Below are 12564 nucleotides of genomic sequence, written 5' to 3' on the forward strand. Positions count from 1 at the left end.
ACATGACGTTCCCAGGGAGCAGGAGCCTCTGAGATCCTATGGCAAAGCTGAGGCAGGGAGATGAAATGGCTTGAAGGTCATATAGCCAGTAAGTGGCAGGGCCACGAACAGCATTTACCCTCCATGGCACCAAAGCCACAGGGAGGTCAGTGCAACAGGTGTTATGGAGAACTGTTTATCCGGACAGCAAACTCAAGTGGAAAAGGAGAAAGTGAGGCTGGAGACACACTATGCAATAAAAATGTTTTTGCGAGCTAAAAAGATTGAGTTTAGTAGCGATAAATGAGGTACTCACACGGTGAAATATCCACAAAGTTTGGGTCGATATTATGCAGCAGCTCCATTCTGGGGGATGGGCTTCCTTCACTAGAAGAGAATTTTTTAGGAAACGTTAATTTCCTCTCTCAAATTAATACGATGACTTTTAATACTTCCTTTCCTTGTACTTACAGGAAATAACAAGCTTGCCAATTAACAACTTTGTCATGAATTCAGAGATCTCTAAAATCTGTAGTTGGTGCATCTTTAATTCATAATTATTTGTCTACATTATAGTAATGACTGAACATCTAATAAGACTGTCAGTGTCAAGCATATGACAATTAAACAATACTCTTAATTGTGACCCTTTGCAATAAACACTGTGGCTGCATTTATACATGACCATTGTTTACAAAGGGAAATGAGAACTCAAGTTATTCTGTGCAGGCTTCATACTGACCATTCACAGGGAGATGAGGAAAGAACATCTACGAAGATAGTGGCATCAAAACTACAATCACAACCTACGTTAGTGGTGAAAAGAAACTTGGGGATCACAGTCCAACCCCTTACATCATGAGTAAGGCAGACAAAGTTATTGGCCAAATTTTAGATCATGTGACTCTCAAAATGGTGTTCTTAAAACATTGGGAGCATTAGGGCACCTGGGTGTCTCAGTCGGTTAAGCGTCCGACTCCTGGTTTTGGCTCAGGTCTTTGAGGCCTCATGATCTTGAGGTCATGGAATCAAGCCCCACGTTGGGCTGTGCACTCAGCGTGGAGTCTCCTTCAGTTTCTCACTCCCTCTCCCTCCCGCTCACTCTCTCTCTCTCTCTAAATAAAATCTTCAAAAAAAAAAAAGAGAACATTAACATCACCAGATATATGTGGGGTGTGCATGATGTACCCAAGACATTTTGCTAGTATAGACTCAGCCTTATGTAAAAAATGATTTCAATCGTTGGGAGTACTAAGGACTGCTTGATAACCCAATAAAAGGTGGCAAAGTACTGTTAACACTGTAGGATTTGTATACACGTGAAAAACCACTAAGGTCCCTGATGTAACCAAGAGGGCGTATTTTCAGGTGACCCAATATCCACACTCAAAATCACAGGTAGCTGTCTACAGCAGTGGCTTGGGATTTCAAGATCCATAAAATTTCAAAAAATCTGGGTTGTGATTGGCAATGTTGTATATGCCAAGTAAAAAAATTTTAAAACAAAATTTAATTAATTAAAAAAAACCCAAACTTCAATTACCATCACCATTATATTATAAAATAAAGATTTTTTTTTAAGGTGGGGGGCAGGGCACAGAGGGAGAGAGAGAATCTTAAGCAGGCTCCATGCCCAGCAGAGGCAGACTCAGGGCTCCATCTCACAATCCTGAGATCATGACCTGAGCCGAAATCAAGAGTCAGATGCTTAACTGACTTAGCCACCCAGGCGCCCCTAAAATAAAGATACTTTTAATAGCAAAAAGGGTAGGAAGAATATGATCTCAGAAAAACATGACAGCTGTTCAAATTGAATGTATTTAACTTTAGTATCCTATCAGATTTTCTTGTTCTTCTCTACTCCATAAAACACTAATTAGAGGGTAGGAGGAAATACACAGGGATGTCTCTAGTTCTGGGGGCACAGGAGGCAGCATTGTTGGGGAGAGGGGTCATATTTCCCAGGACTCTTCTCATTTTCCTCTTGAGGCAACTAACTATCTGATTGTCCTGGAGACTGCTAACCAGTCCAAAATGATAGGAACTAGGGTTTGATTCCAGAAGCTCTGAATGCAAGAAGGGATGATTAGCAAACAAAATGGTGAATGTGAGAAAATCTAAACAGGATGATGATGATGATGATGATGATGCCTAATTTGTGGGTTTAATGCAAATGGAGTTAAAATCTGGATGATAATAATAGCAAGTTAAGTCAGGAGGAGAAATCAGAATGAATGCATTTTATAAAGTGTTCATATTGTTCAGAAGTTAATACTACTGATGAAATTCAGATTTAGCTAAGTAAAATTTGCATGTTAAAGTTTTAAGGTAACTTGAAAATAAAGACAGAATTTTTCTGGACTACAGAAAAACAAAACAATTTTGTTTTGTTGAATGAATTTTCATTCAATTCAAAAGAAGACCCAAAAATTTCAGGGCCAAGATATTAGTACATAACCACTTGTCTTTAAAGGCATAGTTCACTGGGATACCCCAAAGCATTAGGCACAGTTAAATAAAGGATCTTTTTCTAATAACTTTTAGAAAGAGTTTCTCTGTTATGTTATTCATTCATTCATATTTTTTGCATTATTCAGAAGAGTTACAGATATTTCAAAATAAGGAAACTTAAGAGATGACATTTTGAATACTGGAGTCTGTGAGTAATTCTGGTGACGGATCATTTGCTAGGAAAAATCTTCAGAGGTAGAATCACCATGATGTAAACAGGAACAACAACAAAAACAAAACAAAAAACAACCAGTTCTCTTAAGTATGTTGTGACACTACTTTTTAAAATGTAGTAATCAGAATATTTTGATAAGAATGTTGTTACTTATATGAGGCAAGAAGACACAGTATGTGATTAGTAATTAAAACAATGACCAAACATCCTTAGTCACTCCATTAGGAGCATTAGGGCACCTGGGTGGTCACTCCAAGTTATTAAATAAATCAAGGAAACCAAATGTACATTTAGGGAACTGAATAAAATACCATAAATCCTGGGTTACTTCACCTCAAAATACAAATAAAACCCCAGATTAGCCCATGTACTAATTCCCTGGGGCTAGCCTTTTGGAAAATGATGGATTTTAGAAATATCTCTGGGTAGATTTTTTAAAAGATGCATACCAACATGTGAAGTAATTATGGAAATATGGAAAAATATACACCAAACTTAACTGGAGTGGACAGATGGGTGGGGTGAGGTTATTGAGGACTTTTGATCTCTACAACTAGCATATATTATTATTGTAATCAAGAAAAATTTAAGATTTTAAAAATATTTTATTTATTTATTTATTTTCAGAGAGAGAGAGTGGGCGAGGGGCAGAGGGAGAGGGAGAAGCAGAATCTCAGCTGAGCAGGGAGCCTGATGTGGGACTCAATCTCAGGACTCTGGGATCATGACCTGAACCGAAGGCAGATGCTTAACCGACTGAGCCACCCAGGCACCCCTGGAATCTGCATTTCCAACAGGTTCCCAGGAAGTACTGTTGCTGCCGCTCTGAGGACCACACTTTGAGTAGCAAGATTGGAGGAAGGCTCCTGGAGTCCTCTAACAAGGGACCGGAACTCTTTTGGAGTTTCCTAAATTAGAAACTCATGTAGTTTAGACCTGCTTCTGGAGCAATGAGTCTTGACCTTGGCTACACAATGCAGTCACGTGGGGAGCTTTAAAAAATACTGATGCTTGGATTCCACCACAAGGGAGTGATCTCACCGACATGTGCTTCAGCCTGGGCACATAGATTTATAAAAGTACCCATGCTGATTTCCTTAAAACTAGCTTTATTAAAATACAATTTATAAATCGCACAATTAACCCACTTAAAGTATACAGTTAAATATTTTTAGTATATACACAGAGTTGTACAACCATCAACACAATCTAATTTTACATTATTTTTCTCCCCTGTTAAATAAAAATTATGTACCCATTAGCAGCTACCCTTCAGTTTGTCTCTCCTTACGCTCCTTGCAGCCCAAGGCAATCACTAATCTATAGTGTTCTTACAGACTTGCCTATTCTATATATTCATATAAATGGAATCATAGAGGGGTGCCTGGGTGGTTCAGTCCTTTAAGCAGTTAAGCATCTGCCTTCGGCTCAGGTCATGATCTCAGGATCCTGTGATCGACTCAGCAGGGAGTCTGCTTCTCCCTCTCCCTCTGCCCCTGCTCCTACTCTCTCTCTCATTCACTCTCTCTCTCTCTCAAGTAAGTAAATAAAATCTTAAAAGAAAAAAAAAATGGGATCATAGAATATGTGGTCTTTTTTGATGGCTTCTTTCACTTAGCATTACGTTTTCTCCACATCTTCATCATCACTTGTTAATGGCTGTCTTCTTGATTATAGCCATCTTAGTTGGTATGAAGTGGCATCTCACTGTGGTTTTGACTTACATTTTCATCTTCATATGAAAATCTACTATTTGTATAGCTTCTTTGGAGAAATATCTATTCAGATACTTTGCTCATTTTTTTATTTGAGCTATTTGTCTCTTTATAATTGGGTTGCATATATTCTGGATATATTCTGGATTCAACTCCCATATCAGATGCATGATTTGTTAATATTTTCTCTAATTATGTGGGTTGTCTTTTTGCTTTCTTTATAGTATCACTTGCAGAACAAAAAAGTTTAAAATTTTGATGTGATACAACTTAGCTATTTTTCCTTTGTTGCTTTTGGTATTTTATCTACAAAACCACTGCTTAATCCAGAGTCACAAAGATTTACTCCTACATTTTCTTTTAAGATTGTTATAGTTTTAGCTCTTACACTGAGGTCTCTGATCCATTTTTTAAAAAAGATTTATTTATTTTAGAGAGAGAGAGAGCAAGCAGGAGGAGGGGCAGAGGGGGAGAGAGAGAATCTTGAAGTAGACTCCCCACTGAGCATGGAGCCTGACTTGGGGCTCAATCCCAGGACCCCGAGATCATGACCCAAACCGAAACCAAGAGTCAACCGCCCACCCAACTGAGCTACCCAGATGCCCGAGGTGTCTGATCCATTTTAAGTAAATTTTTGTGTATGCTGTGAGGTAGGGATCCAATTTCATTCTTTTGCATTGAATATCCAGTTATTCCAGTATCATTTATTGAGAAGATTATGCTTTCCCAATTGAACTATCTTGGTACCCTCGTCACAAATGCAGCTGATTTTAACACACAGCTCAGGGTGAGAATCACTAATCTTGAGCCTTGTTATATGAAGTCAATACATTTGATTATATGTTCTAAATTCTTGGTTTTCTTCTACAGAGGAAAAGATTGGTGACTAGCTTCTAGGACACTTATATAATAAGCCCATGTATAATGATAATGGCTTCCCCTTGAAAGGAAGCCCTAGTTCCTCAGAAAGTATCTTAAGAAAACCATTGATAACTTCCTACAATCAGTCCCTTTAATTTGCCCCTTTATAGGGATATAAGTATTTTGAACACATCTCTTTTTGCATATGACACAATTTCTTCCTCAAAGCTAAGTGTACCGAAGTGAGATGGAAAAAAAAAAGTGCTTTGCATGTTCATGACAGTTTTCAGCAACATCAACTGTGTGATCACAATCTTACAAATAAACAGTGGCTTCATCAAACTCATTAATGCTTATGGGACTGATTATTGCTATATTATAACATGTGTTAGCTTCTATCTTCTGTACATATCTATGCATTTACAGGTAATGCTACAAATATTGCAGCATTTCATGATTACTTGTACATTATACTCTTCCAAAGTTTTATTTCCATACAACCAAGTACTAGAAAGTGGACACTGTTAACTGTTTTGGTAATTTATGGTCCTCCTCCCGACTAGTTCTGAAGGCCTCACTCTCTCACATGCAGTCCGGCATTGTCTTTAAGGGCCCAGCCTTTCAGGGTCTGCATCTCAAGTCCACAAGGTTATATAAACTAGACCCTTTTTTCTTCACCAGCAGAATGTGGATAAAAGTATCCACTTACAGAGTTGTTAGGGGAATTAAATGAGGCAACATACATAAAGCACACATACATAAAGCTTGGGATATAAGTGCTGAATAAGCTGGTAGCTTAAAAACAAGAACACCATTTATTACAAAATGTGGATCCTGATTCTACAGACATGGAAATAATATAACCACAATTACAAGACTATAACCTGAGACACAGATATAAGAATAATATGTAGATACAAGGAAACATTAATATTCCCAACCATTCTTCCTGCTGGCAAGAATTCCCCTCATGAAATATACTGGTGTAGTTACAACTTTAATTTCTAAGACATGTTACAATATTCCCTCCCATGTGAGAGTCTCGTTTTAGAAATGTGTCAGTGTCAAACATAGCTAAGTCACATAGTCTACTCATCATGAACAGCATATAAAAAAGATACAGTGTCATCTGCTGTTTAGGGATTTTCCGTATTTTTCAGATTAAGCATATGGTATGGTTTGCTGTACGAGCAACACTATCTTCATTAGACTGTGGATTCCATTTGTGAAATTTAAATCTCTGAATGATGACTGATAATGTTCATGGGAAATGATTTTCCCAATAATCACATAAGTTCATGCAATGACCTTGTTTTATTATGGTAAGGTAGTGTGGGTTTTTACTATGGCAAATGTTCGGCCTCCAGGGTGATAGGAACAAAGCAGCACTCTCTAATTAGCTTCTTAAGGTGGGCACCTATGGGACTGTTCAAGGATCCTTACTGCACGATGCTCACTACCCACTCCAGCTTACCTGAATGACTATGGCAGTGAGTAGACAAAGAATTATGTAAAGAAAAAGAACTATAATATGTTGTTCACATTGACCACTTAATGACAGAGACCCATCTCTAAACCAGTGAAATGGATATGTTTCATCCATATCCGTAACAACCAAACTGGAGTTATTTGGGGGTTTCTTGGTTTTGGCCAGGCATTTATAGAGCATTTATTACGTGCCACATATCATTTTAAATGCTTCACATGTATTATCATATTGAATCCTTGACATAGAGACAACCTAGGCACAGAGCGGTTAAATGACTTGCAAGATCATGTGGTTGAGCAGGGGATGGAATTGGGTTTGAAACTCTGGCAGAGTTTCTGATTGACTCCTGAATTCTTCACTTCTAACCACTATGCTAAATTGTCTCCTTAGTAAGATGCAGACATGGCCTCCGTATCTCCTTGAATGTCTTACGTTTCCATTCATTCAGCTTATTTTCAAGACTCCATTACCAAATACTTCTATTAACTTCAAATGCCTCTATTAACGAGAGAGAGAATCCTTTTCTCCATCTTCTTCTCTTAAAAACTTATATAAAATGGTATATAGCTAATTATCTCTTTTAAAAGATTTACTTATTCATCAGAGAGAGAGAGAGAGAGAGACAGAGCACAAGCAGGGAGAGTGGCAGGCAGAGGGAGAAGCAGGCTCCCCACTGAGCAGGGAGCACAATGTGGGGCTCCATCCCAGGACCCTGGGATCATGACCTGAGCTGAAGGCAGACACTTAACTGACTGAGCCACCCAGGCATCCCAAGTTAATTATCTTTGATGACATTTTAGTATTCAATTTTAATTTACCTCAAATGTCATATTCTCTGGATTAGCTTTAAAAATAACAGGGCAAGAAGACACTGATCAGTGACTAGTTTCCAATATGCTATAAATATTTTCTAAAAGTCCACAGTTTCAGACACTGAGATCACAGCACTGTCCATTTATAAATAGAGTTTCCAGTTTTTGACTTTCATTTTCCAACTAGTTGAAGGGTGGGGCAGTAAAATATTTCCCATAAATAAATGAAATGCTATTATATTCCATATTCATTTTACCACTAGCTGCTGACTATCTGTCATAAAAAGACACACCCTGAAAAGCAGTATCAAATTTTTAGAAACGGAAATAGCCATGATGATATTTCCTGAGAAGAAATTTTGAAAAAAAAAAAATTACTTATTAAAAAATTCAAAACACACCCAGAGTAATGTCCATCCTTTTACCTCTTTGTGAGCATTGTCATCCCTGTTACCATCTTCACCTCTAGCTCCTGAGTCATGACTGTGTTCCAGGCACTGTGCTGGGTGTTTTATACATATTCTTTCACTAAATCCTCACATAAGTGCCTATGAGGTAGGTACTGCTGATGTTACATTTTACACATGATGGAACTGGATGCTTGCAACTCTTAAGTAACTTGCCCAAGGTCACACAAATAATAAATGGAGAAGATAAGATTTGAACCAGAGCTAACCACAGAGTTCACATTTTGTAGCCATTAGACAGTTGACCCTTGAACAATGTAAGGGTTAGGGGTGCTGACCCCCTGGGCAGTCAAGAATCCAAGTACAAGTTTCGACTTCCCCCAAACCGAACTATTAATAGCTTACTATTGACCAGAACCCTTATGGATAACATAAACAGTCGATTAACACATATTTTGTATGTTATGTGTATCATAAACTGTATTCTTACAATCAAGTAAACTAGAAAAAAGAAATGTTATTAAGAAAGTTGTAAGGAGGGGCGCCTGGGTGGCTCAGTCGGTTAAGCGACTGCCTTCAGCTCAGGTCAGGATCCTGGAGTCCCGGGATCGAGTCCCGCATCGGGCTCCCTGCTCGGCGGGGAGTCTGCTCCTCCCTCTGACCCTCCCCCCTCTCATGTACTCTGTATCTCATTCTCTCTGTCTCAAATAAATAAATAAAATCTTTAAAAAAAAAAAAAAAAGAAAGTTGTAAGGAAAATACATTTACTGTGCTGCACTGTATATTAAAAAAAATCTATGTATAAGTGGACCCATGCCGTTCAAACCTGTGTTGTTCAAGGTTCAACGGTACCAGTGAAATTCCTGGTGGGACTTCTTTTCCTCGTTATGTGGGCCCAGTGATATAAGGTTTGTGTAAATCCCATGCTCCTTGAAAAGCCATTTTAACTTGCAAACATAACCATGAATAAAGAGTTTAGGCATGGGAATTATAAGATTTTGACTAAATTTGGTGAGGAAATATATAACTTAAATTCATTTGATATAGAGTTTTATATGGAAAGATTATTTTCACGGACATTTTAATTAAGAAATCTTATTAAATTTTTAAAGTAGGCTACTTAAGAAAGAAGTAATATTATTAAGAATAACTGAATCACTCCCCTAAATATAGTCTTTTCCTATTCATTACTGAAAAATAATTGGTGGGACTTCTGGGTTAGTATCAAGCCAAGCCAGCAGGGCCTAATATGACTTTCTTACAATTTCCATGATAATACCCATAAAGAATTACAAAAAGATGAAAACTGGCAAAAGCACTGGAAACTAAAGAGAAGACCAGATGCCAAAGTCTCCAGAGGATTTTCACTAATGCCAATGCTGAAGAGATTACAACATATTCTTGGATTCTACCGTAAGAATCAAAATCTGATCCCAAAGAAAACAGAAAAAAGATGGATTCGCTTTGTCTACCTCTAGCTATAGGACTCAGAGATCACACTAAAGAAAAAATGGGCAATGATCTCCCATGAACCGTCTTCAGAACTAGCCCATCACATTTTTCCTCCCTCACTCCCAGTTACATCACTCCCTGTGTCCACCCAGGCAGCAAACACTAGACTACATGAGAGGAAACAGAAGAAACGAGGCATAACATGTAGTGTCCTTGCATGGGAAGTCACCTCACCAAAAAAAAAACCCAAATCTGAACCAACACCTAGAGTGCTATGTACTGTGGACTTAGGGTAGAAGCTCTTTTTTTTTTTTTTAAGATTTTATTTATTTGAGAGAGAGAGAGAGACAGCGCACAGTGTGGGGGAGGGGCAGAGGGAGAGGGAGAAGCAGACCCCCCACTAGGCAGGGAGCCCGATGCAGGGACTCGATCCCAGGTCCCCGGGATCATGATCTGAGCCAAAGGCAGACACTTCACCAACTGAGTCACCCAGGCACCCCAGAGTAGAAGCTGTTTTATAAAAAAGGTTGGTAAAGTAGAGAATCAAAAAAAAAAAAACACCATTCCTTAAATATTTTGCTTTAACTTAAAAACACATATATATTCAGTTGGCAGTCTTTGAATGCAGGGCTACTGGTTAGAATTCCCTACCATCCTTATTTCATCAACCACACTTATAATGCTTCTTTATAATTTCTAGGGCTGTTTTTCTTTTTTTTTTAATTTTTTATTTAAATTCAATTCGGTTGACATATATTGTATCATTAGTTTCAGGGGTAGAATGTAGTGATTCATCAGTTGCATATAACACCCTAGGGCTGTTTTTCTTAAACTGGAGAAAGAGCCTAAGAACATGTGAGTTTCCAGATTTCCAGAGAATAAAGATGGCCATCTAAATTTTAATCTCTCTACATATTCTCCTTAGAAACCATATGGAAAATGAAAGAAAGTTGGGGCGCCTGGGTGACTCAGTCAGTTAAGCATCTGCCTTCGGCTCAGGTCATGATCCCAAGGTTCTGGGATCGAGCCCCACATTGGGCTCCTTGCTCAGTGAGGAGTCTGCTTCTCTTCTCTCTCTTTCTGCCTTTCTCCTGCTCCTTCTCTCTCTCTCAAATTAATAAATAAAATCTTAAAAAAAAAAAAAAAGGAAAAGAAAAGAAAAGAAAATCACCCAATGCCTAAGCCTACAACATAAGTGGGAGACTGACTGTATTTAAAACCTGGGTGGCTGTGAGGAAATGATCATCTGAGACCTGAAGAGTCAGTGTGAGTGTCAACTAGGGCAGAGTCAGGCTGGCCTCATGCTAAAGAGGGTGAGGGGGCCCAGGAGGGGAAGGACTCAGATTGCACTTGGTAAAATAACCCCAGAAAAAGAGGGCCCCACCCTGAGGGATAAAAGGTTGAGATACAGGTCTGATATTAAGTGGATCAGAGGACCGTCCCCTGAGGAGACCAAAGGGAGGGCTTGGACAGTGTGCAGGACAAGAGTGGTGGTCTCAGGCGGCACCAATTCTGACAGGAGCAGCTGAAGAACAGGTGTCTTTTGGAAAGTGAATGGTAAAGGGGAAAAAAAGGAAGACACAAAAGATCAGGGTCCTACTGAAACAACCTAGTATCAGAATCACAAGAAGGCAGACCAGAAAGATAGAGGCAACATTTATTTTTAAAAGGGCACTTCACTATAGCAGTAGAAGAAGGTGTTCTTGAACTAAGAATTGAATCAAACTATCAAAAGTCCACCCCCATAGATTGCCTGCTATTACAGGTCCAGGAAAAGCTGACATATAAAATCGTGAACAACAAAAAGAACCCAGTATCTAAATAAAGTTACCATAGGACTTTAAAAAATAGGAGATGAGAATTCAAAACTTTTGGCAAATGAAAACATTGCCCCTATTATGGCAAAAAAAAAAAAAAAAAAAAAAAAAGCACCACAATGCAGAAGAAAACTGTATCAACATAAAGTAAATATAATTAAATCAGCGACTGCCAATATAAAAAAAAAAACCTTGAATCAAAAAATTTAAAACTCTGGGGCGCCTGGGTGGCTCAGTCGTTAAGCGTCTGCCTTCGGCTCAGGTCATGATCCCAGGGTCCTGGGATCGAGCCCCGCATCAGGCTCCCAGCTGGGCGGGAAGCCTGCTTCTCCCTCCCACTCTTCCTGCTTGTGTTCCTGCTCTCGCTGTCTTTCTCTCTGTCAAATAAATAAATAAAATCTTAAAAAAAAAAAAAAAAAAAAAATTTAAAACTCTAACACTGAACTAAGGAAAGAAACAAAGAAAAGACAAAATCTCAGAAATAAAGGGAGAGTATATATAACTGAAAGTATATGAGGCATATAGAGAATAAAAATGAAAAGAGAGAAAATAATTCAGAATAAAGAAAAAGAATCAGAGAGAAGCAAAGGATATGTAAATTCAATAATATTTATAATTGCAGTCCCTGAAGAAGAAACGCAGGAGTGAAATATATTTGAAACTATAATTCAAAAGTCTCTGAAATAAAAGATCTGAATATACAGATTGAAAGAACTCACTGTATATCTAAGAATATACATTGTCCCCTTTGAGACAGAGCTAGTAAAAGTCTTAGACTTTAAATCGGAATAATAATACAAATCTTCTGAGCCTCCAGGCAAAAAGACCAGTTACTTGAAAAAAATAAAATCATGTTGACATTAAATGTATCAACAGCATCATAAAAAAACAAATAAAAGTGGAGTAATACTTTCAAGAAATTCAAGGAAAGAAAGTATGAGACAAGGATTTTGTATCAGTTGAACTGTTTTTCAATTATCAAGGTTGTAGAAAATGCTTTAATAAATACTCAAGAATTCAAAGAATCCTGAGAAATCTCTTAAAGAATTAATTCCTCCAACTAAGAGATAATTGAGGACATTTTAGAAATTCAGAAGTGGTTAGCATGGAATATATTAATGTAGATCTAAGACTAAAACAAAATTGTGAATGAGGATAGAACAGTATTCTATATATTATATGCTTGGACCAGGTAGAAATAATACAACTAAGAATAAGACTGGAAGAGACATGTGAAAGGGTTGAGTTAAATACACTACTTAATTTCCTTATGGGTAATAAGTAGGAGTCAAAGATGCCATTTGAGGCTAACAAACCAAATAGTAGAACCTAAGTAAAAAAGGAAG

General features: G+C 37.9%; 1 protein-coding gene across 1 annotated transcript in view; it reads right to left on the bottom strand.

Annotated features, from left to right (window-relative positions):
* ARSB (arylsulfatase B) overlaps nt 1-12564 on the bottom strand; it is a 165745-nt gene that overhangs the window by 64790 nt on the left and 88391 nt on the right. The window contains exon 6 of the mRNA XM_021699908.1: nt 296-366. Coding sequence (XP_021555583.1) covers nt 296-366 — 71 coding nt within the window. The remainder of the gene's footprint in view (nt 1-295; nt 367-12564) is intronic.

This window comes from Neomonachus schauinslandi, chromosome 7 (assembly GCF_002201575.2).
Source record: "Neomonachus schauinslandi chromosome 7, ASM220157v2, whole genome shotgun sequence".
Lineage (NCBI taxonomy): Eukaryota > Metazoa > Chordata > Mammalia > Carnivora > Phocidae > Neomonachus > Neomonachus schauinslandi.